The 27856-nt window shown below is 53.5% G+C and overlaps 1 protein-coding gene across 6 annotated transcripts in view; it reads right to left on the bottom strand.

Moving 5' to 3' along the window:
• Positions 1–27856, bottom strand: part of PIK3R5 (phosphoinositide-3-kinase regulatory subunit 5) — a 62563-nt gene that overhangs the window by 6841 nt on the left and 27866 nt on the right. For 5 of the 6 annotated variants that reach the window (XM_087751157.1, XM_087751162.1, XM_087751160.1 and 2 more), the window contains exons 2-14: positions 21310–21419; positions 12752–12852; positions 11216–11284; positions 10308–10446; positions 7700–7769; positions 6059–6233; positions 5355–5508; positions 4749–4832; positions 2807–3566; positions 2554–2707; positions 2245–2370; positions 1868–1993; positions 947–1040 (exon numbers count right to left, since the gene is read on the bottom strand). In XM_087751157.1, the coding sequence (XP_087607283.1) occupies positions 947–1040; positions 1868–1993; positions 2245–2370; positions 2554–2707; positions 2807–3566; positions 4749–4832; positions 5355–5508; positions 6059–6233; positions 7700–7769; positions 10308–10446; positions 11216–11284; positions 12752–12852; positions 21310–21406 (2149 nt within the window). In that variant the 5' untranslated portion in view covers positions 21407–21419. Of the gene's footprint in view, positions 1–946; positions 1041–1867; positions 1994–2244; positions 2371–2553; positions 2708–2806; positions 3567–4748; positions 4833–5354; positions 5509–6058; positions 6234–7699; positions 7770–10307; positions 10447–11215; positions 11285–12751; positions 12853–21309; positions 21420–23047; positions 23185–27856 lie in introns of those variants that run through there. The other variant, XM_087751159.1, reaches the window with a different exon arrangement.

The raw sequence follows: 27856 nt of genomic DNA, 5'->3' as shown, positions 1-27856 counted from the left end.
TTTCCGGGCATATTTGTGCCCACAGTAAATTAGCCTTGAAATACTGTGCCGGACACTTACTAACTTTTTTTTTTTTCCTGGATAATTTTTTGCAGATGTTAAGTGGTGTGCTGCCAGACAACCCAAGGAAAAAAAAAAAAATCAAAGTCAGAAAGGATTGGCAGTTTCATGAGTTATTGGGAAGAGGTCTTGGCCGAGCCTGTATTTTGGGGGAGTGGGGTGGTGACACTTCATATGCAAGATACTTTACGAGCTCTGTTTAGAGAGACAAGGCGAGATCACAGAAAAGCAATTGGTTAAAAAAATTAAGCAACGTGTTTAAATGCAGTATTGTTGGTTGGCCGTGAGATGTCTCTGCAAGCTGCACCGCATCAGACAGCATGTCATCCTTGGTACCAGGGAGTGAGCTGGAGACCACGCTGCAGGCAGATGCTTCTGCCATTGCTTCTTGTCTCTACTAATTTTATAAATTCCTAGTGTAAAAGCTCATGGACCTCCCTTGCAGGAAGGCTCCAAGCACACACACAAATCTTGCTTTGCCCAGTTAACTAAGGAAAGGGAAAGAGGGTTTTTATAAATGACACTCCTGGACAAAGCAAAAACAGAAAGCAGCAAAAAGAAAAGATGAAGAGCTGCACTTGGCCAGGTGCTGATGAGAGGAAGGAAATGGGCTTGAAGCTGTGTTATTGCAAACACGTTTTAGAGTTAATGGCAGTAAAAACAACAAGGCATTGCCACAGCTTCAGTCCTGAAGAGGAACACAAGAACTATGATGCTTCACTTCCAAAGTTGTGAAAAGATGTCTGGATCTTTGCTCATGGTGCAGCCTGGGCTCAGACACCTCTTGCAGCCCGCGCTCCCTCCAGCCCCTCTTCCCACTGATCTCCCAGCCCAGCGGTTTGCAGACCTCCACCCCGAGGCTGCGGGTGCAGCAGCAGCTACAGACCTGATGCCTTGATGGCCCGCGTGGCCGCCGAGTGGCCCAGCTCGAGGGAATGGATGAAGACTTCGGTCACCTTTTCTCCCCCGATGAAGGTGAGCTGCCAGGGAGGGGAGAGAAGAGGGAAGACATGGTGGTGAGGAGACCCAGCCTGAGCCAGGCAACGTTCACCCCCTCACTCCTTTCCACAGAAAACAGGTCAGTTTGGGAAAATCCTTTCATGTTTTCAAAATACACCTTTCAACAACTGCCTTGGGTGGCACTTGCCTTTAGGGGCATTTCCAGCTGTTTTAACAGACCACCAGCAAGTACAACAACCCAGAAAACTAATTTTCACTTAAAGAAAACTCCCCAACCCACTGGAAAGAAAACCCACGATGAGCCTAACAGCAGGGTCTGATCATCGCTTTGGGCGACGCAAATCCCATGAACAGCAGCAACTCTGCGAGCCACAGCCCCACTGCAGCCGGTCCCATGCCACCGCACCACAGCAGTCGTTGCAGCCATGCATTCAACCTTCCCCACCACATCTCCCCTGTGCACACAGCGGGGCGGGGAAAATAGGCTTCGTGAAGGGGCTTGGTTTGGAAAGCAGAGCACTGGAGGGACTTCCAGTGATGTGAATAACGTGTCAGCACTGACAGGAGTCACTTTGTGTCATGGGGAAAAGGTATTTGGATGGAAAACTGCTTGTGTGACTTAAGGATTGTCTGGGCAGGCCCTGCATGCTCTCAGTCCCTGAGCCAGGAGCATCAGTCAAAGCACCACAGGCACCCAGGGGATAAAAGGAGACTGAGTTCTGCCCCACCAGCACATGGTGGCTGTGTCATACCTCCATCTGCTTCACAGGCAGGTCCTGAGTTGGTGGCACAGGCAGAAGACCTCCCTTTCCCTCTCGCCAAGATGGGGCTGAGCCCCTTTGCCTACCTCTGTCTGGTAGAGCTGCAGCAGGACGGGGCGCGTGGCGAAGCGGCAGTAGTAGAGGATCATGTCGGCCAGGATGGGCAGCTGCTCCTGGGAGTCCTCCTGGGGCTCAGCCTCTGGCTTGGCAGACTGCAGCGAGAGAATAAGTCGCAAGCCTGATGGGATACGTGGTACCCACAGCCTGATGCCAAGAACTGCCCATCCCACCCTGCCGGGGACGGAAGCCCTCCTCCTGACCACTCATCTCCATCCCGTGTCCATGTAGCACAGCCTGCTGTACAGGATCGCGGTGGCCCAGTGCTAAGCAAAAGCTCTCTGCTTAGCTGCCCTGTACCTCAGGGAAGGGGGACGCCGAGCCCTACCAGCTGCCATGCACATACCTGACACAGGACGTCCATGGGCAGGTTCATCAGCCCAAGAACATTGCGCTCGTACCATGGGTCCAACATGCCGATGTAGTGGGAGATGTCGTTGGTGCTGCTTTCCATCCCGGCCAAGGTGGGATCCTGAAACCGGACACACAGGGGTCACACCAGGGCCCCCCCCAGGCTCCGCACCCCACACTTGGGGCTGGTGGAAGAGACACCAACACTCCCCTTGCCTGCCCTGCCAGCCTGCTCACACACCGCTCTCGGGGCCAAGCAGAGCACTGGTGGCACCGCAAGCTCCGCAGCGAGCAGCACACCTACCGCCTGTGCCGAGGCCCGGAGCTGCGGGTCCCCCAGGGACGGGGAAGGATGCATCAGTGGGGTCGATGGAGCCAAGCAGCTCCTCTTCACAGGGACGTAGAAAAACTGCAGCTTGAAGTACCTTGTCAGTGAGGGGCAGGTGCTCTCCTTGAGCCTAGGAGAAGGTGGGAGAGGGCTGGGTGAGCCAAACCCTCCAGTGTGTCCCAGCAGGGCCAGGTACCTGCAGCCAGGTCCCCTGCACCGCTCAGCTCACCTGAGGTTGCTGTAGGCTCGGGCCACTTTCCCCGAGATGCGGTCAGAGCCAAAGACCACAACACGCAGCGTGGACACCTTGGCGTCCTCATCGTAGCTGAGGAAGGGCCGTCGGTGGAGGCTGAGGTGCCGCGGGGCGAGCGGGGCCGGCAGCCGCTGGCTCAGGACGTGCTGCGGCAGTGAGTGAGCACGCCGGGAGCGCGCCGGGACACGGTGCTTGGCCTGGGGGGTGCACAGGCTCTCGGCCCGGCGCAGGGGCAGTGAGAGCGAGCCCGTGTCTGAGCAGTCCTTCAGGTCTCTCCTCAAGACCAGCTGGCTTTTGCTCTTAAACAGTTTGTAGATCTTGTTGGTCAGCGTGTGTCTGTATTTGTGGTGGGTCTTTTCTACCTTCAGCTCCGGCCTCCCCACCATGTCCAGGGAACTCTCGTCGCTGTCCTCCGCGTACCCGCTGTCCATGCAGTCCTTCAGGCTGGAGACGAACGACTTCAGGGACTTTCTGGAGACCACCGTCAGCTCCGAGATGGAGTCCTTGGAGGTGGCAAAGAGGGACACTCGGGAGGGCTTAGATCCCTCCTCTGACAGTGCCGAGTACACAGAGTCTTTGGAAATGGTGCAGATGGGGGAAAGCAGCGAGTCCCGCTCGGGAGAACAGCCATCGGTTTCCACCTCCTCCTCCTCCTCCTCTTCCTCCTCCTCCTCGTTCTCTGAGGCCATGGGCTCGACAACACTGCACTCTTTGCTGAGGACATCATTGAGGATATCTGAAAGGCAACCGGAGGGAAATCGGGTCTGGTACAGGATCCAGCACAGCCACTGGAAATATGATGACCCCAGACAATGACACTACTACAGCATGGCCAATGGTCTCTTTGATCCTGCACGGTTTCAAACAAGGAGCTGCAAACCTCCTCTTGAAGGTTTTTAGATTGCCATAAGGCGCTCAGATGTGATGGCAAAACAAAACATGTTTCTCTCCTTGAGGTCACATTCTGTTTGGGTTCTTGAAAGGCAAACACCAGTTGGGGTTTTGCTTCCTTCCTACACAGCTTTCACAATGTGCCCGTGTCTGATCTGGGTTTAACCAAAGGGCAGGAGGAAAGCAAGGTATTTTGATAATCAAACCCCAAATTGCCCCACTGGGGGTGGCCTCCTGGCAAGGCTAGGCTCGCTGCAAAGCCCAAGCCAGAGCTCTGGTCCAGCTCGCTGGGAGCAGCAGACACCGAACACTAAACCTTCACGGGAACAGAAAAGGTCTTCCAGGAATGGGGAAGCCAGAGAGACAAGCACAGCAGAAGGGGAAGCCGCCGTTTCCCCTGCAAAACTGCTGCGGCTGGGCTGAGAGCACGGGAAAGGCACCGGCTCCTCGGCCATCCCTGCTGCAGGTGGGGGAAGAGCTGTAACATCCAAGGGGTCTCAACCCCACAAAGCCCCGACATCTCAGTGCGGTCAGTCTTCTCCAGCAACAATTATTTCCAGGGCATGAGCAAGGTTTACTCCTTGCAGAGAAGCTTTCTACCAAACAAGGTCTCTGTCCTACCGATATCCCCACAGACATGGGTGGGACAAATCTCTTCCAGCTTAATGCAAGGCACAACTTTTCTCAGGAGATCAAGCCCTGCCTGATTTGTCTCCGGCAGCACAACGTGTTTTGGTGCCACCAGTGCCTCGTGCCCACAGCTCGGATGAGGGCTTTGCTCGGGATCACAGCAGGCATCATGCCCAAGCTGACGCCCATGTCCTCTCCCATCCAGGGGACACCGGTGCCCACTGCGTTATCTCTCCCATCACCACCAACAATTTGTTACCATCTCCTTCAGGCTCCGGCCACAGTTTGTGCCGCACGCCTGGCTGCACATGGAGCTGGGACGCTGCTCAGCCACCCCTGCGACAGGGAGCAGAGGGCTGCAGTCTCAGTAGGAGGGATGGGGGACCCCCTCGCTTACCAAAGTTATCCTGATCCCAGCTGTAAGTGTAGCAGCGAGCGGCAGGAATGGGGATGGTGTGGAGCTTTCGGGGCTGAGCCTCGCCTGGGAAGAGAGAAGGGAGAGAAGTTAGTTTGCAGGGAACCCCAATACCACTCCTGACAGCTCTCCTGGCTGGTGGGAGATGCCGCCCGCCCCATGCACATGTTTTGGGCAGCCCAGGTCATGCAGAGCACTGATGCTGCTGTCATTATCCCTGTGAAGTCACGTGCACTTGGCAGGAGAGGACATTTCACACCTCTAAGAGCCATCAGACATGACTGCTGTCATTGGTTTCTGATCTGATGTTTTCATCTCACCCACAAAGGCTGGAGAATTTTTTTTTTGCTTGTTTAATGAAAGATGAGAAACAACTTCTGGCTCATTGCACGGTTATGAAATAGGACCTGGGTTGGTGGTTTTTTTGTTGTAGTTGTTGTTGCACTAAGTTGAAACTTTGCACGAAAGAGGGTTTTGCACTTCAAAGGGCTGGCTCCCAGCACCCGCAGCGCAGGGGAGCTCGTCGCCACTGCAGGGGCTGAGCGGTAGAAAACCCTGGAGGAAAGAGGGGCAGGGGGGGTTCCTCACCCGTGATGGCAGGAAAGGATGCAGCGCCGGCGATGTCCCACAGCACGGACTGCAGCCGCTCCCGGGCCGGGACAGGGTCGCTGCTGGCGGCTGCAATCTCCTGTGCATCAGCGGCACTGGCATAGATCTCCGAGAGCTCTTCCAATGTCTTGGTCTGGGGGGAGCAGAGCCAAGATGAGAGATTGAGGGGGATCCCTCCGCAGAGGCAATGCACAGGTCTTTGGGGAAGGTCACTAACTACACCACTGGGCAAATCTCTCTCCCTCCCCTACCTCCTACCTGCTTCAAGTCCCCTCAAAACTTCTGCAAAGAAAAAAAAACGTGTTTGACCAACCTAAGGGGTTTTCTTCACAAGTTTTTGTCCCCACCAAACACCAAAGCAAAGTGTTTCTCTGCTCAAATGAACATTTTTGCTACATTTCAAATCCAGGGGCTCTTCCTCTCTCTGCTTAGGGATAGGGAAAGGAATAAAAGGGTAAAAGGCGAGTTACCCCCCACACCAAACTTCACAAAACAGACACATAGACCTCAGGACTAGCCTGAGAAGGGAAAGACGTGCATTTTTCCTACAAGAAGTGTTCTCAATACTTTTTTTTTTTTGTGAATCAAATACTATTTTGGTCAGGAGATCCACCAGCCAACTGCATGAAGCTGCTCCCAGTGGCATCATGACATCACCGAAGTTGAAGCTCTCTGAGCCTTACCTTCAGGAGGTGGTGCAGGCTGTCCAGGTCGCAGCGGGTGCCGAAGTTGGCCTGGTAGAGGTGCTCGAGGAGCAGGACGAGCGTGGCGTGCTGCGGGTGCTCACTGGTGCTCAACTTCTCGGCGATGGAGAGGAACTCGCTCTGCACCTCGGAGCGGTTGAGCAGCAGCACCGTCCTGGGGACAAGGGGACAGTGGTTAGTCTGGGCAGCCAGGATCGGATGCTGGTGGCAAATGAAACTCTTGGACAATTTCACACTAGATGGCAGTGTCCTCTCACATTAGTCACAGCTGGAGGGTGTCAGGGCTGTGCAGGGGTGCCAGACCCCCGCTGCAGTGCCAGCCAGGGGCAGGGAGCAGCTAAGGGATGAGCATCCTCCATCCTGCCCCTCGGCACATCCCCGGCACCATCTCTCCTGCCACATCTGCCACATCAGCAGCCCAATACTTGTTCAACCAGCCCCAGACAGGGCTCCAGCCCAGCAGCTAGCTGTCCAAACTGGACATCCAGCACATGCAATGAAGCAGGAGGGGTAGAAAATGAGAGGGGCCCCCAAAACATCTTCCCCCTGCAAGGTGCAGGTCAGAGCATCGCTTCTGGGCTTTAAGAAGAGCCACATCCTTCAGCTGCATTTTTGCTCCGGACCACAAAATGAACATCCACAGGCTTTTAATTCCCAAACCTGTAGTCCAGAGAGCATGTAGGCATGTGCTTACGTTCATTAACCAGAGCAGTCCACCTCACTGAGCAAAAACGGCTCTAAATTAAGGATGTGCTCTGGCGTACTTGGTTCTAGAAAGCTCAGGCAATGGGCACAAGCTTTCAATAAGGCCAAGGTTCAGCTTGTGTGCAGCTTTGTGCCAGATTTTCAGGGCTTTTTATGCAAATCTAGCCATCATGCTGTAAGTCATCAGTGGCTGCACTTGCACCAGTATAAGTGTGTAGAGCTGGGGAGCTGTAGTGGGAAAGCAACACAGCAGCACCAGCACAGCTGGGTGGGATATGGGTGCAGATCCGGAGCTGCAGGGCATGAGCGGACAAGGCAGAACAGCAGGACACCCCTCCTGCACGGAGTGGAGGTGGCTGTGCACGAAGGACTGTCCCTGGGGCTGGGGCTGGCGCTGCAGCCAGGAAGGGCACACACTGCCCGGGCTCATTTTCCTATTTACAAATGAGGTGCCCTGGCAGAAGGAAAGGTTCAGCCCTCAAATAAGGTGCAAAGTCTGACTACACTCAGAGCTGCAAGGCTTTCATTAATTGTTGCACTGGGACGGACTCGCTTCTGTCCCCTCTCTTGCTGGTGGCTCCCAAACACGCAGATCAAAGCATCTCCTGGCTGGTCTCCAGCCTGCGCCAAGATCAGCAGCTCCCTGCGGAGGAGACTTTGCCTTCCCCAGCTGTTTTCACCCAGATCTGCAGCCCTGCAGTAAGCAGGGTTGCAGGATAACCGACATGGGGAGCCCACAGACCCATGGCTGTGGAAATGTCACAGCCACTTTCCTTGTCCCTTCCCACAGCTCAGCCCGCTATCCAGCTTTTCTCCCTGGCACCCACGGCTACGCCTTTGAGATGCTGCTCAAGCAGCGTGAGATGGTGGGGATGCTACAGACAGAGATGCCAGCAGCATCATGGCCACACTTACACAGTGGAGCTCTGGTAGTTCTTCACAGGCAGCCCCTGCTCCGTCCTCACCAGCCTCTGGAAGGAGATCCCTGGGGGAGAGAGCAGAGGACAGGAGACATCGCACCACCACAGACCACTCTGCTTCAGGAGCACATAGACTTTGTCTCCCAGCATGGTCCTGACCTGGCTGAGCCACAGCCTGGAGTGGGCATGGCAGCACCAAAAGTCCTTATGGGGACAAGGCAACATGCAAGGGGACCAGCCCAAGAGCAAGGGAGCCTTGGGACGGAAAGGGTGAAAGGCCAAGGAGATGGGAAGGCAACCAGAGGATGGGAAGGGAGAGCTGCTCCATCCCCAGTCCCTTCTGCCCCACTGCTGATGTGGGATCCGCTTTGAATTGCATGGGTGACATTTAGCAGCTTCTGCCACTTATTTTAGCCCCCCGAGGCCCTGGATCTCACTTAAGGACAGCATGTCACTGCCACCTTCCCTCCCGCAGAGATGGAGCCCAGCCTGGCCCCAGCAGAAGCGAGGCTGGCATGAGCAGCCCACGTCCCTGGATGCCTCCCTGGGACCATCCCCAGGATCCCGTTGGGCAATGTCTGATGGACCTGGACTGGGTGGCAACAGCAAAGCCCACATCACTCCCAAAAGGCAGAAGGACTGGGGTACATCTTGGGAAAGATCTTACGGTGTCAACAAGATCCAGCACCCTTTCTGCTGTAGGCAGCAACATCCCAACCCCAGCTGCTGCTCAGCAGCCAAGGAGCAGCACCCACCGGGGGCCCAGCACCCATGGGCAGCTCATGTTGATCCGCACAGGCCCTCCGATTACAGCAGCGTTCACCCCGCTTGCAGAGACATCAGCCCCAGTTTGCAGATAAAAGCTATTGCATTCTTGGCAAATATTGACAGCAGCTTGTTCTCAGTTAATATTTACCCTTGTCTCAATAAGAAGCTTTTGCTTCAGCCTCGCCGCAGGTCAGGGAGGCCATGCAACAAGCGTATCAGGTCCTGGCCAGCTTACCAGCAGAGGACACGTTTTTGATGTTCTTGGCTCCAGTTGCAGGGGGAGAGGCCATGGTGAGGGGCAGCACTGGGCTCCCCAGTCCCAGCAGGCCAACACCTCCCACTCAGCATCTTTTGGCAGGGGTGGGGGAATCTCATATGCTTGTAGGAGGGGAAAAGCTTTTAGACCAAAGTTCCCAGCTCACAGAGCCCTGGGCACTGGTGATGGTGGCACAAGAGCAGGATGTAGCAAACCATCCCCAGCACTGGGGCTCTCCCAGTGGTCTGTAAAACACAGCCCTGACCGGTGTCACAGCAATAAATGACCAGGAAGGAGCTGGGAAAGTCCGCGGCTGCAGCAGCATGGGATGAGCGGCCCCACATCTGTGCTGGCCCTGCAGCTCCGAGCTGGAGGCTGGACGCAGCACAACAGCCCAGCCAGACCTTGCCTGGTGGCCAGGGCCATTTATGCTGGTGGAGCCTTGAACTGGGAGTAAATCAGCCAGTCCAGTGCCAACACTTCAGCGGGTTTGGGTTTTTTTAAATCTTTTTGTTTTGTTCCTTTGAAAGCATCTTTCATCCCATCTACACCTACAAGCTCCCATTCCCGCAGGACGTTGCTGCCGTGACGGATACCCTGCATTCCATGTCCCCATCAGGGCTCTCCAAAGCAGCTGCCTGGTCTGAGGCAGGAGGGAGGCATCCCCAGCCTCAGCCACAGCCCATCTGAGGCCTCCCAAGTCCCGCTTAGAGCCGGTCTTTACTGCCATGGCCCTGCGCAGGATTAAATAAGGGCTGAAATCTGCTCTGTGTGATAACAGCTCTCCATAAGCCACCAAAAGACAGGAAGATTAGGAGAAATGGCCTTTTAGAAATAATTGGAAAAGCTGCTCCATTGGGAACAACAGGACATCTACAAGGAGCCCTTAATTAAGAGGAGCGCTGCTGCTGCCGATAGACGTGCCCAAAGCTGTATCACAAGGTAGTGTCTCGGCTGTAAAGAAAGAGCCAGGGAGTCCCTCAGCCCTATGGAAATCTCCACGCAAGGGCAGGCTCGAAGGCTCCAGCCACCTTGATGCCGATGAATGGACCCACTGTTATCACCCCAGTTACACCACTGAGCATCTCAAACTGAGCATCTCGAACAAAGGCCGGGGCTGGGCAGGAGCAGCCAGCACGTGCTTTGCCATGGAAAAGACCCCTCAGACTGAAAGGCAGCCAGGAAATAGTTATGTGTTTTGCTAATTCACGCTGGTCCGGAGCTGAGAGTCCCTGGGATGCTCCCACCACCTTGCACACAAGGCAGCTACCAAAAACACAACCCCACCATCCCGCCTGCTGCTCCAGAGGAATCGGGTCTCATCCTGTGCTGGACCACCAGGGAAAATCATCCAGAGGATGGAGGGCAGAGGTCCTTGCCTCCTGAAAAGGCTGAGGTGTGGGATGCACAAGGTAAATATGGACACCATGCTCAAGGGATTCATGAAGCAAGTGGGGTAGGAGACAGCAACACCAGGAGAGGCTCGGGAACAAACACTGGGCGGTCGCAGCAGCGGGTGTTTTTGGGGAAGCAGCGCCAGCAGTACATGAAAACCCCGCGGCAGGGGAGGAGCACTTACCAGGGGCCTTGAGCTCGTCGCTGATGAAGGTGAGCAGCTCGCGGAAGATGTTGCAGTAGGGCACGGGCCAGGTCAGGAAGCTGTGGTATACGCTGGTGGCTTTCAGGAGCAGGTCGGAGCCCGGTGGGAAGTGGGGAGCCTGCGGGGGACGGGGAGACCCGATTAGAAAGGGAGCAGGGACACGGGCCTCGAGCGCTGCGTAAAAACTCGAGGGTTTAGGCTGGAAGTGGAAGGAGGAGAAACGGATCAGAGCAGAGGTTCACCCTGTGACACCCCGTCCTCTCCCAAGGAAGGGTGAGAGGATCCCCACTGGGCACAGCTCCGAGAAAGCTTCATCCGCTCTGTACCTTCCCAACCTCCCGGCTGTGGCTCACGTGCCAAAGCCTATATATAAATTTCTTTTTAACAACCACAGATTCACACAGATGAATCGCATTACAGCCTGTGCTTTTGCAAGATCTGGCAGCAATGATTTCCTTGGGATAATGATGCATTGTGCTAATAATAATAATAAAAAAAGTATTTCCTGTGAAGGCTCTGCTCCTTCTTTTCATTAGCGTTGCCCACATATTTTGCACAAATATAAAAGCTAATGAAAAAAATTTGCCTTCTCTACACAGAGATATTGTCCGTCTCCCTTTCTGATTAGCTCATCTTCAAATAAAAAGATTAAAAACACTGAAGTTCATTTTTTTGGTCTCTCAGCTTGTGCAATGGTTGCTTGGTCTTGACCCCTGTAGATTCATACAGGATCTTTTTTTGAGATGAATTGATCAAAGCAGATCGTGATGTTTCAGACGAAAGCCACCCCGATTTCAGTGCCTGTTCTGCATGGCTCCATGGGGCCCCGCACCCCATGCCTCCCCGGGGGCTGGGATCAAGCTACGTGCAGCAGCCTCAGGACTTACATACAGGACCGCATAGTAGAAGAGCAGAGCCAGGGGCGTTACGAGGTCATAGTCGCACTTCTCCTGCACCTGTAGGAAACAGCCCGAGAGCAGAGGGATGAGCTGGGCTGCTCACCACGAGCGTTACCCAAAAGCATCCTTGGAGGTGCGGGCAGACTCCCCAACAGCGCAGGCAAGTGCCTGACCCGCACCATCACATCACCGTCCCCAGCAGATTCCCTTGTCTCCATGGGAAAATAACCCCTAAAGCCCCAGTAACCCACACCAGTGGGACAGGCGGATCAGCACAGACTGCTGCTCTGCCTTTAGCCCCGAGAAGCTGGATTTGGCCAAGCTCCCAGCCCTCCGATGCCCCTGATCCTTGCAGAGTTGCATGAAATTCTATGAAAGTGGCTCAAAGCAGGCAGTTTGGAGAGGCAAGCAGGCAGCCCAGCCCCTGCAAGCGGCTTGCAGAGCTCGGGAGCACGGTGCAAACCACCTATCTTTGTCCCAGCCTTTGCCAGTGAATAGCCGGCAGAATTATTTCACCGAGGGACATAGTGATGGCTCAAGCATACGCTTGCAGACACTGTCTTCCCTTGTTTATGAGCACACCACAAAGTGCAATAAACCCTTACGTAAACCCTAATGTAATAAAACACTATCTGCAACTAGATCAATTTAGCCATTTAAAAAAAAAAAAAAAAAAAGAGGATTAAATCAAATTGTGCTAATCTTAACTTGTACCTGCTCCGCAGCCTGGCAGCTAAACAGCCTTTCTTTCCCAAAAAATGAAAGGCAGCAATTAGCCCACCACATGAATCCCAGCGCTGAGGATTTAGGAAACACATCACCGTTTCCTGCCACATCAAGGGATTCCTCCGAGGTCTTCCCAGCCACAGCCCAGGGTGACCCTGCTCGACTGACGATGCCTCAAGCTTCTCCGGCACATGACGGGACCGCGGCAGGCCGATCCGATCGGCCCCGCTGCCATTTCGCCTTCCCGCTGTGCTTGACCTGACTGTCACGGTGCAAACCCTGCCCGTGGTCCCCAGCGTCCCAGCTCCGCTCCTGGCCCTGCAGGAAGCCTGGCAGAGCCGCAGCGAAGTTTCCATCAAAAAACAACAGGAAACCTTCAATTTGCTCTGATTTGGACTAGGAGCTCCCAGCTTATGCCGGGGGAAGGTCTGGGGAAGGCTGGCTCCATCCGCACAGCCCTGCGACCTGGGCTGCCCCTGCATGGCACCGAGCAGCGCTTTAGGAAATCAAAACCCTTCCCCATGGATCTGTGGTGCTGCCTGAAGAGCAGGTATTGGAGCTGGGGTTTTCCCTTGCAGTTCCCATGTGCCGAAAGCTGGCAGGATACACAGGGCTGCTCCCACCAGCGTTTCAGACCTGCCAACCCAGCATCACTCACCTCCAAGCGCCAGTGCTCCAGCAATACCTTACCACAACCCAAAATCACCCACCAAGCTCTGCAAAACTCCACTTCGGGCAAGCCCCGGAGCTGACACCATCTCAAAGCCCACAGCCCTCCTTGGCAGCCCCCCGACTCACCTCTTTGGCCTTGCCGAGGATCTTCTCCACGAGGATGAGGTAGTTGCCGGCGTCTCGGCTCACCAGCTCCTGCAGGCTCCAGCAGTTCAGGCACAGCCCGGCTGCGGGGGAGACAGAGCCGCCGTCACTCACAGCCCCGCTCAAGAAGGCCACAGGAGGGATGAACAACAGGAAGGGGTCAGGGCAAAGGTGTTTGCTGCCTGTGTCAGATCACGGCAGAGGGAAAAAAACCTCACACCCTTGTTCTGGACAGATCTAACCTTGCCAAGTAGTGCTTATCTCAGCGGCATCGCTTTGTACCCAAGTGCCTTCATGCTCTGGCTCACGCAGCCCAACATGCTCAGCTGGGTTGGATGCGTCTCCCCCAGGGAGACTGGGTAGCCGACATGCCTGCACTGCCACGTGCCCGCTGCAGAGGCCAGAGGGATGTGCGTGGCATAGGGGGATGGCCACCTTCCATCTGCTGAGCACAGAAAACCCACTAGTGCGACCCCTTGCCCTGCCACCCCCCAGCCCAAACGCCCCCGATGCACTCTCCCAACTATTAACTCACTCAAACGCTGCAAAATTCAGCTCCCCACCAGGCACACATCCAACCCCCTCCAGCTGCATCGCACCCGAGGGAAGATGCTGCATCTCCCCGAGCCGCTTCCCCACGCCCTGGAGGTGCACCATCACATCAGCATGGCGGCAGTCAGGGCTCATATCAGCTTCGTTGTTAAGCTTGCCCAGCATTTACTCCATCTCTTAGCACCTTCAAATTTTCATTAAATGTATTAAAATCCCATCAGGAGATTACCCAGATGCTGAGAGAGGAGAATTGCCGTGCAAAGGGATGGAGGGTCCTTCACCCCAGTTGACTGAAACCCCCCTGGCCTGCATCCCCAGACATCTGCCTCTCGCTGCTGGGACCCGACCGGTGACAATGGCCCAAGGTGTTTCCCGAGGCCGTCGCTTTTCTTGGCGGTCAGGGCCACTTCCCAGATGGTCTTAGAGGAAATGATCTGCGCAAAGGCTGCCGGGTGCCTCCATTCATCCCAGCCCTGCATCCCGGGGGAGGAGGCAGCGCTCACTGGCTCCGGCGGACCAGGATCTGCAGTCCAAGGAGGGATTAGCACCTCCTCCTCTTCCTCTTCCCCCCCAGGGACCCAGGCACTGCACACAGCCCCGTGGAGAAAAGTTACAGGGAAATTTCAAGCAAACGGCCCAACAAACATCTGAGAAGGGTCCATGTTTGCATCGCCCCCATCCCACATTGCCATGGATTTTATGACCAGGAGCAGACGCAGTGCAGACATCGCACAGCTCAGCCACAGCCCGCAGCAGGGTTCAGGGGGTGCTGGCACCGGGGCTCTTCCAAGCTCAGTCCAAAAGCAAAACCAAGAGAAACAGAGCATCTTTCACTGCAAGGAAGTGGGGCTAACGATCAGAGAGGAAATATAAATATAAATCCAGCCGCTCTTCACTCACATGGTCTATTAAGTGGCACAGAAACATAACAAACACCAACCCATGCGTGTTGGCTGGCGCGTTGGAGGTAACAAGGAGGAAACAATGCCGTGAGCTGGCAAGGGGACAGCGGCATTCATCACAAATCTACAGGTCACACCGTCTGTCCCTCAAAAGTTATTCCCAGCTGTGGAGGCTACAAATTCATCACACAGATACATACATGCCATAAAAACACCTTTACACACCTTCTAGGTGTTAAACAGGATGGATTTAAACCAAGGGAGAGGTATGCTGTGGTCCAGCTGGGAGAAGGCCGATGCCAAGACAAGCAAAATTAGTGCTCGGGTTGCAAAAACAGCCTTCGCTTGTCCTCCCCACGGACAAGCATTTGCTCACCACGAGCCACACTATTTCTGTGGCTCTATGCCTAACTTTTAGCTGAACAAAACAGGCCAAGAGCCTTCCCCCACAGGAAAGCCCCCCCGCTCCCATGCAACTTTTCCCTTTCTATGAATCAACATTTTCCAGCGGAGAAAGATCCTGCTGGAAAGTTTCCAAGGAGCTCAGATGCACTTGCTGGTAATTACAGTTGCAATTTTTAATTTGCCGCTGGTAGTCCCAGCATCGTGCTGGGTTTGCTGACACCCAGAGCACAACCTTGGATTGTGCTATCTTGTCAGTGAGGGCACAGCCACAGCGACCCGGTAATTCAGCGACGCTCCAGTTTGCCTTTGAGCCACTCCCATAAGCCAGCGCAATGGCACGAAGCCATGGCTCTGCTTAAGAGGACTCCAGCAGATTGCTCAAATAAATCAATATTGTCCCAGAGCGCAGCATCCTCCAGGGAAAGCTCCAGCACCTATGAGATAGTCAAGAAAGCAACCGGCTCAGCAGAAGCGGTCAGAGCTGCTGGCAGCTTTGCTGACCTCGGCAAGAAGCAGCTGGGCTCACGCGGTGCCTTGAAACAACCCGTCCTGCTTCGGGCACGAGGATCATTTCACCCAGGAGAGCCCGGCCCCGCTGCGGCTGCCCAGGGCGAAGCCTGGCCGTGCGGGGCAGGATCCGCAAGAGCAGCGGAGCTGAGCTCCATCGGGGTGCATCACCAGACGAGGAGAACGCCGCTTCCTGCGTGAGCATAACCACAAATACAAATAGCCCAGCAAGACGCGGGCTCTTTCCTTCCTCTCACTTCTACCGAGGGAGGAGGAAACTGCGGCGGCAGCGGCTCGCTGCGTTATTCTGTGCTGAATGGGGCAGAGGGAGAGGCGCTGGGCTGCTTCCCTGGGGAGGAGCGGGGGCAAACCCACTGTGAACGGGCCGGGGGGACGGGCAGGTAGCAGGGACAAGGGCAGGGCTCCAGGGAAGTGTCTTACAAATGTAATTTAGACCTGAGGTCTTCTGACCCATTTTGGGGTCTTCTACAGAAACTGTGAGCTGAAGCACAAGGATGCAGCCAGGTGTATTTGAGTAACATCACTATAAGTAGAATTTCTGTCTAACTCATAATCAGCAAGGCACTGGGATGACCCTGGAATGAAGCCAAGCAATGCTGGGAGGCAGCAGGCTGCCAGGGTCTGAGCTCCTAGATTTGGCAAAGCAGCGTTAACCAAAGACACACCAAAACAGCTGCATCCTTGCTAAAAATAGTCTCAAGCACAAAATGCAGCTCAGAAATCCTGGACACAATAAACAAAGACCACACAGCAAGGCAAAGTGTCCGGCACTGCCAGGCATCAGTCAGGACAGGGGATCCAACCTGGGTAGGAATTCCCGTCCCTCCGCACACGCTCCAGGTCACGAGCATCCACTTTCCAACCGCTGGGAGCAGAGTTAGTCCCTGCAGCCATACCCCCTGTATCCAGACTAAAAAGGTTATTTGGGCATGGAGGGTGATGCTCCTAATGCGCACAGGTCAGGAATAAAAGCCCCAGGTGACATTAAAAGCAGAAAGGAGCCACCCACCTGCAAGCGCCCTCTCCGTCCCTCTGCAGATGTCCTGCACCCGCCTGGGACACAGCTGGGTGCTGCGGTAGCACCTGGGGACTTTAATGAACTGCAGAGCAGCACTTGGTTTATTCCCAGGCCAGGGAGAGGCTGCAGCCAGGTGAGAAACCAACTCCAGAAAGTTTTCTTTGCAGCCACTCCTCCGTCTCAGCGCAGCTGAGCAGATGCTCCGCTGCTGGTTTGCTGCGATGGCGAATCATGCCACCACGCTGGGTCAGGCCACAAATCACAGTGACAACTCAGCAGCGGGTCAGAGCAGCACAGAGCACAAAGTCCAAGCTGGGTTCGTTGCACCGTACCAGGTACGCTCAAAACCGGCAGCGCCAGACCACTCCAGGCACGCTCCCTGTCCCAGGGTGGACGAGGGCAGGCTGTGCACCAAGGGCATGCAGCAAGCTTGAACCAGGCTTTCTCCTGGACTTTGCACTTGCTCTTTAATTCCCAAAACCACATTTTATGGGACGCAAGGGAGGCCCCGAATCTGCATGCAGAGCACAGCCCTAGGCGAGCGGAGGGGTGCTCCCTGCCATCTCTGCAAGCAGGGGCTGTGCGCCCCGTTACACCCTCTCTATTGAGTTGTGCAAGCACTGGAAAGTCCTGTGTTGGTGGGGAAACACTTCACCTCGCTCACCTAAACTCATACCAAGGCAGGGTTTGCAGAGCTCAGGCAGGTGCCTCTTGGCCGAGAGAAGTGGGAAGTAAAATCACGCACGCAAACCGCTCAACGCCTTAAAGGAGAGCGGTCCACGCGGGAGCTGCGGGGTGATCTCTGGCTCTGGAGGTGTCAAGATCAGCTTTTAAAGATGCACCTTGTGCAGGCAGCACAAACCAGAACTTCACCTTCCAGCCCGTAAATCCTACGAATTTGTCACAAGAGGAACCGGAGACCTCCCAGCAGGGCAGCGGGAAGCCCCACAGCTAAAAAAACTGCTTACATCCACCCTGCCCTCATGCTCATCCATCCGGTTTTGCTCCACTAGAACAGCGACCCAGCACTATTTTTTTTTTTTTTTTCATACATGGAGAATGAGTCAGATTTATCTGCCAGCAATACAGGCAGCCCAGAGCACATCGTGGCCCCGGCTGCAGGATGCTGGGGTTGCGACACATGGAGCTGCAGCAGAAGCAGGACTAAGCTGTGCTTATCCCAGCATCCTGCACATCACACTCAGTCTGAGCCCCACGTGATGCAGACCGAAAGAAAAATCTCCCTTTGGGAGAACAAAACCCACAGCAAAGCCTCCAAGCAGGGACCCAGCGCTGGGCAGAGGCTGCACCAAGACCCCCGCACCGGGAGGGAGCTTGGTGCTGTGCACGCTCTCGCTTTGATCGCTATCGGCATCGATGAAGATGCCAGCAGCGTGCCGGGAGCCGGGTGGCAGCGGCCCCGTGGGCGGCCTCGGAAGGATGAGGCTTCGCGATTTCTTTTCTGAGAAGTGCAGCAAGACACCGTCCTCCCAGAGCGGCTCCTTCCTGACCTCGGTGGTTGACGTTTCCCCTCCGCCGCTCTTCATAGGGGGCAACTGTCAAGTCGGAAAAAAAAGAAATAAAGCAGAAATACCACATGCCCAAGCTGCCTTCGCCCACGGTGCTCAGGCTGGGCATCAGCTCCCAGTGCCGTCAGAAGCGACAAGATTGGAGGGGTGAAAAGCAGATGTCTCCATTTCCTCCCTCCCCCAGACCTGCTCCCACCACTTCCACTACACCCTCACCAGAATAAGGTGGTTTTCTCCAAGGGACTGCCCAGACGAAGGGCCGACTCGCAGCAGTTCGTAAGCAGGGGGGTTGGAGGTAGCCAAAGCACAGGGCACAGCAGAGCCCCACGGTCCCAGCATCCTCTTGGGACGCATCCTGCACCACACTGGAGTCCAACCTGCAGCTCCCATTTCCAAGCAGCTGCTTAGAGCCCCCTGAGCAGGGCGTGTGGCAGCTCCCAGGGCTGGAGCCACCCCAGCGCTTCCCCCCAGCCTGGGCAGTGATTTCAGCAAGAAAACCCACCACAAACCTGGAGAAATCAGTTCAAAGGTTAAAATTTGCAAGATTTAGTAACCAGCACACCTTAATTCTGCGCTTAGAGCTGGCAGTATTGCAGACATTGCATTTCGCTACTTGGTGACTGAGCTGGAGGATCCCCAGACCAGACTTCTCTTCATTCCCCATGAAGGTATTTAGATGACTGCAATCAAGCAGGATCTTAAGCTTCCCTTTGTTAGAGCTGAGCAGACAGAACTCCCTCAGCATCACATAACATGTATCATTGAAGACTCCTCTCCCTTTCTGGCTCACCAGAGCCTTCATCCATCCTCCCCCACCGGCATCCTTCATCCTCTCTGACTCCCGTGCAGCCCAGCAGCAGAGACACGATGGCTCCTTCCACCCCGGGGACCTTTCAGGCAGCAGGCTGCCCTACAGCCCCCCAGCAGCTCCCCATCCACTGCCATCCTCCAGCCCTTCGCGCACCTCCGGCTCCCCAGTACCGCATCCCCAGCACTGCCAGCAGCCAGACCCAAGCCCAGCACTCTCCTTCACCAAAGGCTCCCCATTTCACTGCTCACCAGCCAGAAATAAAATATTTTTCTTCCTTTAGCATGCTCCGATTTGACTGTCATCTCTCTCCAGCAACATGGAGGAAGGCAAACTCTCTGAAGAGGGTCTCCACAAGGAAAAGGAGGTTCTCCTCCCTGGCACTTTTCTAACAGGGCTTTTTGTGATTCAGAGACCATTAATTTTAATTTGGTTCCTCCAATAAACGCTGCAGTTCAGGAAAGACTTTCCGTTTAGACCCCAGAGCCGGCCACGGGCTTATCCAGGGTATAAATTTGTGATGGCCAAAGCACTCACGCTTCTCCTCTTTGCTGACTTCACAGACCTCAGCTATTCAGTCACTTACGCGGGGGGAAAACGACACATCGGAAGCGATTACTCACCCACTCTGGAGCAACCTCCTGTAAAATTATCATGTGAAAATAAAGCATTAAATAATTTGAAAATGAACAAAATTCTAGCAAGGTCTCAGCCCAAAAAGCTGCGACGTGGTGCGTGTTATTTTGGTGTACGGAAATGGTAAAAAGGAGGGGAAAGCAAATAAATTGGGAAATAGAAGTGATATAAGAAGTTAAAAAAGAGAAAGGAGAAGGCTACTGCACAGTTAAGAACAAGATGGAGGGATTCATTGACTATATGAGGAACAAAGCCCTGCCATAAATAACAGCCTGGATCTGACACAGGACAGCAATAATTTAACCATTGCTTGTAACACAGGGAAGGCAGAAGAATATGAAAACATTTTTGCTCTGTTTTTGAAAAGAAATAGGATACACTGTGAAGGGGGGTAGGTATATCTGTGCACTCTGCTCTGTTTTCCCTAAATCATTTATGTTACTGCAATAACAAAATACTTCCTACTCCGACTGCAAAGGGGTAGGATGTGAAACAGCAGCTCTTCAAAGCAAACATAAAAAATCAGCAGGGCTGGACAGCCCACATGGAAGAGGACTGAAGGCACTGGCCAAGAAGCGCTGCCCCGGGGGCTGCCCAGAAGCGGTACCCTGGGCCCGGGGCACAGCAAAGCTATTAACATCACAGCCACCAACCGCTGCGGAAAGGGGTTCGCCGGTCACGCTGAAGATTTTTGGCAACAGCACAAATGCTGTTGATGAAAGGGAACTTTCTGATGTGTAAAACGCCTGAGATTCTCCCAGGAATGCCAGGTCATTCTGCCAAACCCCACAAAACCCACATGAAGAAGACTGAAAGCCAGCATGCAGAGACATGGGGGAAAATCATTAAAAATGAGGAATCACTGGGCAGCACAGGTGCTTCCAGCAGAGCCCACCACCACCCAACCCCTGCCCCGTAGTCTTGTCTTTGCTAATGAGCTGGAAAAATTATGAAGTCATTTTTTAAAGGCTACCCTAACACAAACACCAGCGCTGAGGGGCTGGGATTAGAGAAGGGCAGTTTGTGAGTGACACAGGAATTGATTAATTATAATTACAGGAAGAGGTGAGTTATGAGGTGCACAAGGAATCGCTTGCCGAGGTGGACTCCTCTGGACACACACTGTAACGGTGCCAAACGCGAGGTCGCGCTTCCAGGAACCGGGAATGTAGGTCACACTTCAGGGCCTGTTTCCCAGAACGTGGGGAGACCGAAAGGACCCAGGAGTCCTGGTCATAGCTGCATGAACCAAGACAGGGTGATGCTACAGCACGGGGAGCTGGCATCACTCCAGTGGGCGCGAGGAAACGGGCACGGCTAGAGGGATTACTCCAGTATTTGGCAGCAGGTAGGATACCACTTGCATCTCTTTCTTGACTTATAAGTAAATGGAAAAGCAGAGGGGATTGAAAGATCTGCACAGACAAAAGGAAATCTGGATTTGACAGCCCCAAAAATTCACTTCATTTCTTTCCTCTGCAAGAGAATTTGGGAGCGATTTAATTGCAGCCTACAAGTGTGAGTATGAGGAAGATAGGTCAAAACGACATTCAAAAATTACTGCTTCTCATTGCTGCTTTGCCCTCACCACTGCCATCCCAAATCCTGTTGCAGCCCTCTGAACATGGCTCACATCTTTATGGCCACCATGGTATCTGATCTAGATTTAAATAAAGTCGATAACAATATCTCCACACTTGCTTCTGACAATGCAGCAGAGATTACGCCCGTAGGTTTTGAGGACTATACGCATCAAAGCAAGGCGAGGCTGGCTGATTACACAAAGGAGTCTTGCCTCGTGGCGAATGAAGACTCCTCCTCTTTCCACCTCATGCATGGACAACTGGCAAGGCGCACAGCTTCTCTGCTGAGCTTTACCTACGTAAGACCTAACATGACTTGTTCAGCACCTTGGTACATCTTCCTACTGCAACGAGAGGCTCAGGAAAACTGGCTACATTGGATCCCACCTCTAATTTTGAACACAGGAAGGGAGAAAAAGCCTCCCAAGCCTCCAGTAGCACCAGCAGCTCCCTCTTACCCAGGTGCCCAGGTAGGTCAGCAGATCATGCAGAGACAGAAGAACAGAAGAGTCTGACCCCATCAAGGCTGTCAGGTGTCAGGCTCGTGGCCAACAAGCTCGTGGTTAACAGGTCACCTACCAGCCCATCTGCTGGAGACAGCATCTCTGCTAAGCCCATGTAGACATCTTTCCAGTGCGTGGTAGATCCTGTCCTCTGTGCACGTGGTGTGCTGCATTTTAATTCATCTCCTAAAGAAAGAGAAAGAAGAAAATTACTGTACTGGGCCCTTAGTTAAGTGCAAGGAAGAGAGCACTGCAACACTTGTTCTGCAGCACAGACAAGATGCTCCTAGTGAAACAGCACCCCGTTACTGCCTCCTGTCCCCCTTTCCAACCCCAAAGCCAGAGATGCACCCCACTCTGCTAGCTGTCATCTTCCCCTCTGCTCCCCCAACCCCTCCCAACCATGGCAAAGAAAAGGAGGCGCACACATCCACGACCCGATCACGAGAGGCTGTGGGGCCAAGGCACCCTCCCCCAACCTGCTGCAGGCATATCTGCCTTCTCACAACTTCCGTCTGCGGGACAGATCAAGTCTCGCTCACGTGTCTGTGGCAAGGAGGTAATCTTGGGTTAGCTTCCATCGAAGATAACACTGCAAGAGATTACAGCTGCAGCACCTTCCAACAGGGTCGATGGGAATCATAGAACAGCCTGGAAGGCACAGGCTGGAAGGAATCTCAAAAGATCATCTGGTCCAACCTGGGAAAAGCGGGGGCAGAGCCCCACCTCCTACTCCTTGCGTTAGGCGTGGATTGTCCTTGACAGCTGTAGTGTCCACTGGCGATGGTCACAAACTCAGTCCCAAGTGCTAACCTTGTACCAGCCAGGAAAGCCTCCGGTACTGTCACCTTGCTGCCACGCAGCCAACATGAAGAAAAGGTCCATGTGCCCTTGCGGCAATGCAGGAAAATACAGAGGGGACCTCAGCCCCAACATCCGAGGACATTGTGAAACTGCGGATTGCATGCCTGGCTGCAACCTTTTCACAACGCGGCTCTGTGCATCTCACCTCTCCGCCATGGCTCAGGGTACAAACCTAAACCTTGGGCTGGCAGAGACTGTGCTGGGGGGAAGAAGATTTTATCCCACTCAATCCATATGCATCTGTCTGAGACACCATGAAAATAAAAGCAACTTGCCCAGAAGGTCTAATTCGCAGATCTGCCCCAACCATGGGCAATCAAGGAGGGTGCCCGGGCAGAGATTCCCTCCTCTCCTGCAGTGCCAGCCTGGGGTAGGTGTCTCCCCGCTCCCAACACACAGAGAAGGGTTCATCCCACAGACTCTTTGCCTTTTGATTAGAGGCAACACAAATGCATTAAAAATAATCCAGAAGGAAGAAGTAAAACCTGCTAATACTACAAAAAACACCTGCCGAGGAGGCCTTTGCTTTCATCCTGGACAGCACGTTCCTGTACCTATGCCACACGCTCATGCGGTTCCCAACACTACCCCAAAATGCTTAATTCTGCTTAGTTGGACAACGTTTGACGCTCGGTATTCAGTGGTGGCTGTGCCCATCACAGCTCCCCACCTCCACCATGGCAGGAGCAAAAGCTGCTGTGATCTCGGCAGAGGTTCCACCCAGTCCCCCCGCTTGGTGCACTCAGTGTGGCCACCTCCACCCACACTTACTTACAAGCAACTCCCCCAAAAGGGTTCAGTAAAGCCATGTGCGGCTGCTGGGGCTCCCCAAAAGCCAAGGGAGCGGCAAGGCTGGCTCCAGCCCCACCACTTGGTCCTTCCTATGCTGGAGAGAAGCCACCAATGCCTCCAAACAGGTGAAAGCAAACGCACAATGAGGAACCACTGACCTGCCAAATGCAAGCTCTCTCCTTTACCCCAAAGAGGCTCATGGGCTCCTGCCTCTTGTGTCCCACTGCCACAGCCTGTTATTATGATCTTCACCAAAAGTTTTATCCATCCACAGTGCGTGCACAAGGAACACCCAAGAAACGTTCTGCCGTGGTGCCGGGGACTGAATGAGCGGGGAAGCTGCACATCAGCACCTTAGTCATGACTTGTGGCAAGAGGAAAGCAGTGACTAAGAGCACAGCATGACTCATAAGCACCCTTTACAACACCCAGCTCACAAAAATACACCTCCCCGCACGTCAGCTTGTTTTAGAGCACAGCTCGGTCCTCAGAGGGGAACACGCTCCTCACCCCACGCTCGGGGCAAGCCACGTGCTGGCCCAGCCATCCCTTCCCAATGCCTCTCATATCCCAGCACAGAACAGGCAGGGAATTTAAGGACAAAATATGACAAAGATATTACCATAACTTTCAAACCACAAGCACAAAGACTTTGTGTTTTTTTTCCTGGTGTGCTACAGACCACACATGAATCTAAACCTCCTCTCCCAAGGCAGTGCTTATGGAAGCATCTTTCATGGGAGAGAACTGAGTTTGTCCACCACAACCGAGTAGAAATTTTTCAACCTCTTTGACTGTTTATTCCCCAAACTCTCCCTTCCTTCCCACCCACACTGAGCAAAATGACATGGCAGGGACAGTTCCAGAGGACGTAATCAGACTTTCCAAGGAGCTCTGTTAAGCATCTCAACACACAAGAAAAAACAAGTGTTGAGGTCAAGGTTTTTAATCAATGCTTGCAATGGTTTATGAGGGTGTTGAACAACTCTGAAAAAAATGATGTGTCCCTTCATCATCTCCCTCCAGCTGGACTCCCAGTAGCAGAGGTATTCTGAGCAGGTGGAAGGGACGGCGCAGTCGCTGTGTGGTGAACTGCCTGTGGTCATGTTTCACAATACACGCGGAGCAAACGCTGTGAGCGGTAATGCCCCAGCACCCTTCGGGGACACCCTCATCACGGAGCCGGCTGCTGCTCTGCACATTTCCAAGCAGAGCAACATGTTGCAAAAGATGTGGGTTTCCCTGCCTTCTCCCCAGGTGTCAGCAACGCTTTCAAGAGAGCACAACCACCACCCAGGGAAGACAGAAGGGTTTTGATGGACCAGTTGAGACAACACAGCAGGAAGGATAACGAGAGACCTTCAGACATCGGATTGCCACAAATCTCCTGACAGCAGCTCTGCAGGCAATGCAACACGGTGCCCACACATCTGTTCAGCCCCTATGTGAAGCATCTAGAGATATTGCTCTTAGGAGGCAGGAATAGAGGGGACACCACAGTAGTTGTGAGGAACGTCCTCAGGCAACGACTGAGTACCACCCTTGGACAAGGCATTAACTACCTCTCTTGCGTACGGAAAAGTGTGGCCAGATCGACGGCCACCCCTGCTCTGCAGTCTTAGCGAGAGCTGAGCAAAGCAAACAGAAGGGCTTTATCCCACCATGCCTCGCTCACGCATCGGACCCCAGCCGAAAATCAAGCTATGGGACTTCGCGCCCTGGATGTTCTCCAAGATGAGATTGGTTTCCCTTCTCCAGTAACTTCGCACCTTAAAAGCAGCCTCCAAACACTGTGCAAACCATACAGTCACCATTTAAGAGGCAGAGAAGACAATGTTTGGAAAAGTAAAGCAATTTTTCTGCTGTCCCACAGTGATTTGTGGCACAGCTGAGAGCAGAAGGCAAGTCTCCAGCTCTCCAGGCACGTTCCTTACCTTCCATGCCACCTGCAGTATCAGCATAGTCAGAAAGGACTGGACTTCTTGCAAGAAGATAGCTAGATCTCACTTAGGTAGAGTCCCCATCACCTCACACCGCTCTGGTCCATACATGTAGCTGACCAAGATAAACATCTACCATAGCACGTCCCAAGAAACACCTTCCTCTGTCTCTCCCACACAGGACGGCCGCTCGCCATCAGCAGGGCACATCTACAGACTGCCCCGACGGAGGCGGCAAGAGGAACTGACAGAGACCGAGAAGGGAACTGGGAACCCGGGAACCACAACCGCACGGATCGGGGTGCAGGGAGGCGGCCGGCTCGCAAACAGCTCCAGGACGAGTCAGGCAGAAAGCAAGGCTTCCTCTCATTAATATTACATGATGCGGATAATGTTACAGCACTCTCGGCCACAGCGGTGACGACATTTAAGTCCTCTGGTTTTAAGAATCCCACATCCTGAGGGAAACCAATTTGCCTCAAGGTTTTGCCCCGTTTTTGACAAATGGCCAACAATTAGCAACATCGTGGGCATGGGGCAAAGTTGAACCTACCCGCTCAGAAGGTCCAATTGCCCAAAAGGCACCTGATAATTTTCTAACAAGGCAAAAAAATAATGATTAAAGTGAGTGAGAAAAAGCTTAGCACACTAAAGCTCAGTTTGGAAAGTATCTTAAGAGTATTTGTGAAATTGTCCCAGCACCTTGCATGGATGCAAGATCTTTGGAGAATTTCCATCTGAGATTGCTTAGTTAGAAGTCTTCATTCATCTGTGTTTGTCACAGTCAAAAAGGTGGACAGATAAATTACAATGTTCCTGTTAACTAACATCAAACAGGTAAACATTTATCCCTTGGTGGAAAGAGGGAATTTGCTGATCATTGTTTTTAGATTTTCACTTGTTGTCCTGCTTTGAGACACAAGGTTTGCAAAAATCCCAAAGTTTTCAAGTAATATGAAAAAAACCCACTACCAACAAAAAGGAATATATTTTCCTGCTGAGCTGTGAAGCCCGAGGCCATGGGGAGCCCTGAGGGTGTCAGAGCTCCATGACAGGGGCTTTCCACTCAGCTGGGACAGACTGTGGTTCCCCCACTTGCCTTCACTGCCCTGGGACCTTGCACGCCTTTTCTCCTGCTCAGTATCAGAGCAAAGGAGAACACCTCAACTCCTTCATGCCCAGATGACGCTGCCCCAGGAGCAGAAGGTCCCTCTGCACACAGCAGCCAAGTCAAGGAGATGACCAAGGTCACCAGCGATTCCCACATAGTCAGGACAGGGCACATGAGAAGCTGAATCGAGAGTCAGATGGACTTTTCTGCAAGGAGGAGCACTTTTCTTGTATTAAGGTCCACATGAGTCCTATCTTCAACATCCAAAGGACTTCTCTGATCTCCTTCTGTAGTGGTGGAGCCCAGGACAACCACCATTAGATGAGAACAGAGGGAAGGAGCTCAAAGATCAAGTCCAAAGTTGGTGTTCCCAAATAAAGTAGTGAAAGGAATTAGACCACCCCCTCCCGGGACATCAGCCACCTCCAATCCAACCAGCAAGGCAAATCCCTGCCCACCCACTCCAGACAGCTCCATCATGATGCCCTGGGGAGGCACCACCCCAGCCAGTATCCTGCCCTGCACTAATCCATTCCTCCCAAGAGAGGAAACCCAGGCAGCCACGTAATAGGCTGAGATTTCCCCTTCCAGGATAGCAAAGCCCAGCAGCATCTCCTCGAGACACCCATGGGCAGGAAAGGACCTGGCTGAAAGTCCTCTACCTTCCCAGCAGGGACCCTGCAGCAGGGAAGCAAGGCACCACTCCATCAGCACCAGAGAAAGCCCCTGGGTATCTTGACAGCAGGATAACGCCCTTTCCTGCCCCGATTGTTCTGAGGCTGCTGGCTGAGCATCCCGGGGAAGGAAACGGGAGAGGAAAAACAAGCCCCTTTGCCCACGGGATCAGCTCATGAACACGCTGCCCAGGTTTGCTGGCAATCGCAATGGGTGGAGGGACACGGACTGCCTTGCAGGGATGCTAACTCACGGGTTAGTGTGAGGAGGTGGCTCAGCACTTGGCTTGCTGCTGCAGTAGGGCTTAGGGCACTGGGGAGAAAAGGGCAAGAAGCTTGATGAGGCTAAAGAAAAAACGGAGCTTGGGCTGATGCTGCAACAGAAGGAAAACTACTTAGTTGGGAATTAAAGCAAATGGATTCTAACCAGAGTTTTTTTCAGGGCAAGATCCTCATACAAGCATCCCAGCAAGGTCATCATCTCCCTTGAGCTACACCTCAGCTTTCTGCCTCCTCCATTTCATCCTCAAAATAGGCAGCGGGCAACAGGCAGCACGGGAGCTTTGGGAGATGCATCCCCATTGCAGTGGAGTAGCTGGATACACAGCTGTGCCATGCAGTGGAGCAAGCACACGCATGGTACCTGCTCCTCCAGTGAAAGTGTCTGTTCTTCTTACATTACAGGAGAAATCTTGGTTTTTAACTATCCTTAGCTTGCAAGATTTTACTGCCTCCTCTACACCCTATATGGGAGCCAAAGAGAGAAACTAGAGCCGAGAGAGGGAGCAGCTGGAGGAAGTCTCTGTAGAAATCGAGGTAACAAGGGGAGGAACCTGCAATTTTTAAGATTCAAACTTAAGCCTTCGTGTGTTTACTACTCAAGTAAGTGCTCTGCAAAGAGCAGGGAGATGAAGGTGATAAGATGTTCATTCAAACCACACAAAGGCAGCATATCAAAAGATCCAGGAGGCAACTGGTTTGACAAACATCCTTTCAGGGTGCTCGCAAAGGAACGCGTACCATCCAAACACCCCAGCACCACACAACTTCCTTATAGGGCCTCGGATTCCTGTCCCGCTGAGCAAGGATGAAAGTTGCTCTTACCCCAAGGAGTAAGAGCACAACAAACCATGGCAGGGACCATGAGTGACCTTCACTCCTTGGACTGCAAAACCTCATCTCCAGGGAGTCTCCACTCCCCAAACCAAGAGAGGAACAGGCAGCAGAGAAGCAACATGGAGA

The sequence above is a fragment of the Nipponia nippon genome, unplaced genomic scaffold, assembly GCF_047370975.1.
Source record: "Nipponia nippon isolate SJK-2023a ecotype South Korea unplaced genomic scaffold, ASM4737097v1 scaffold_14, whole genome shotgun sequence".
NCBI lineage: Eukaryota > Metazoa > Chordata > Aves > Pelecaniformes > Threskiornithidae > Nipponia > Nipponia nippon.
The sequence above is the reverse complement of the archived record's forward strand: the minus strand, read 5'-3'. Positions and strand labels throughout refer to the sequence as shown.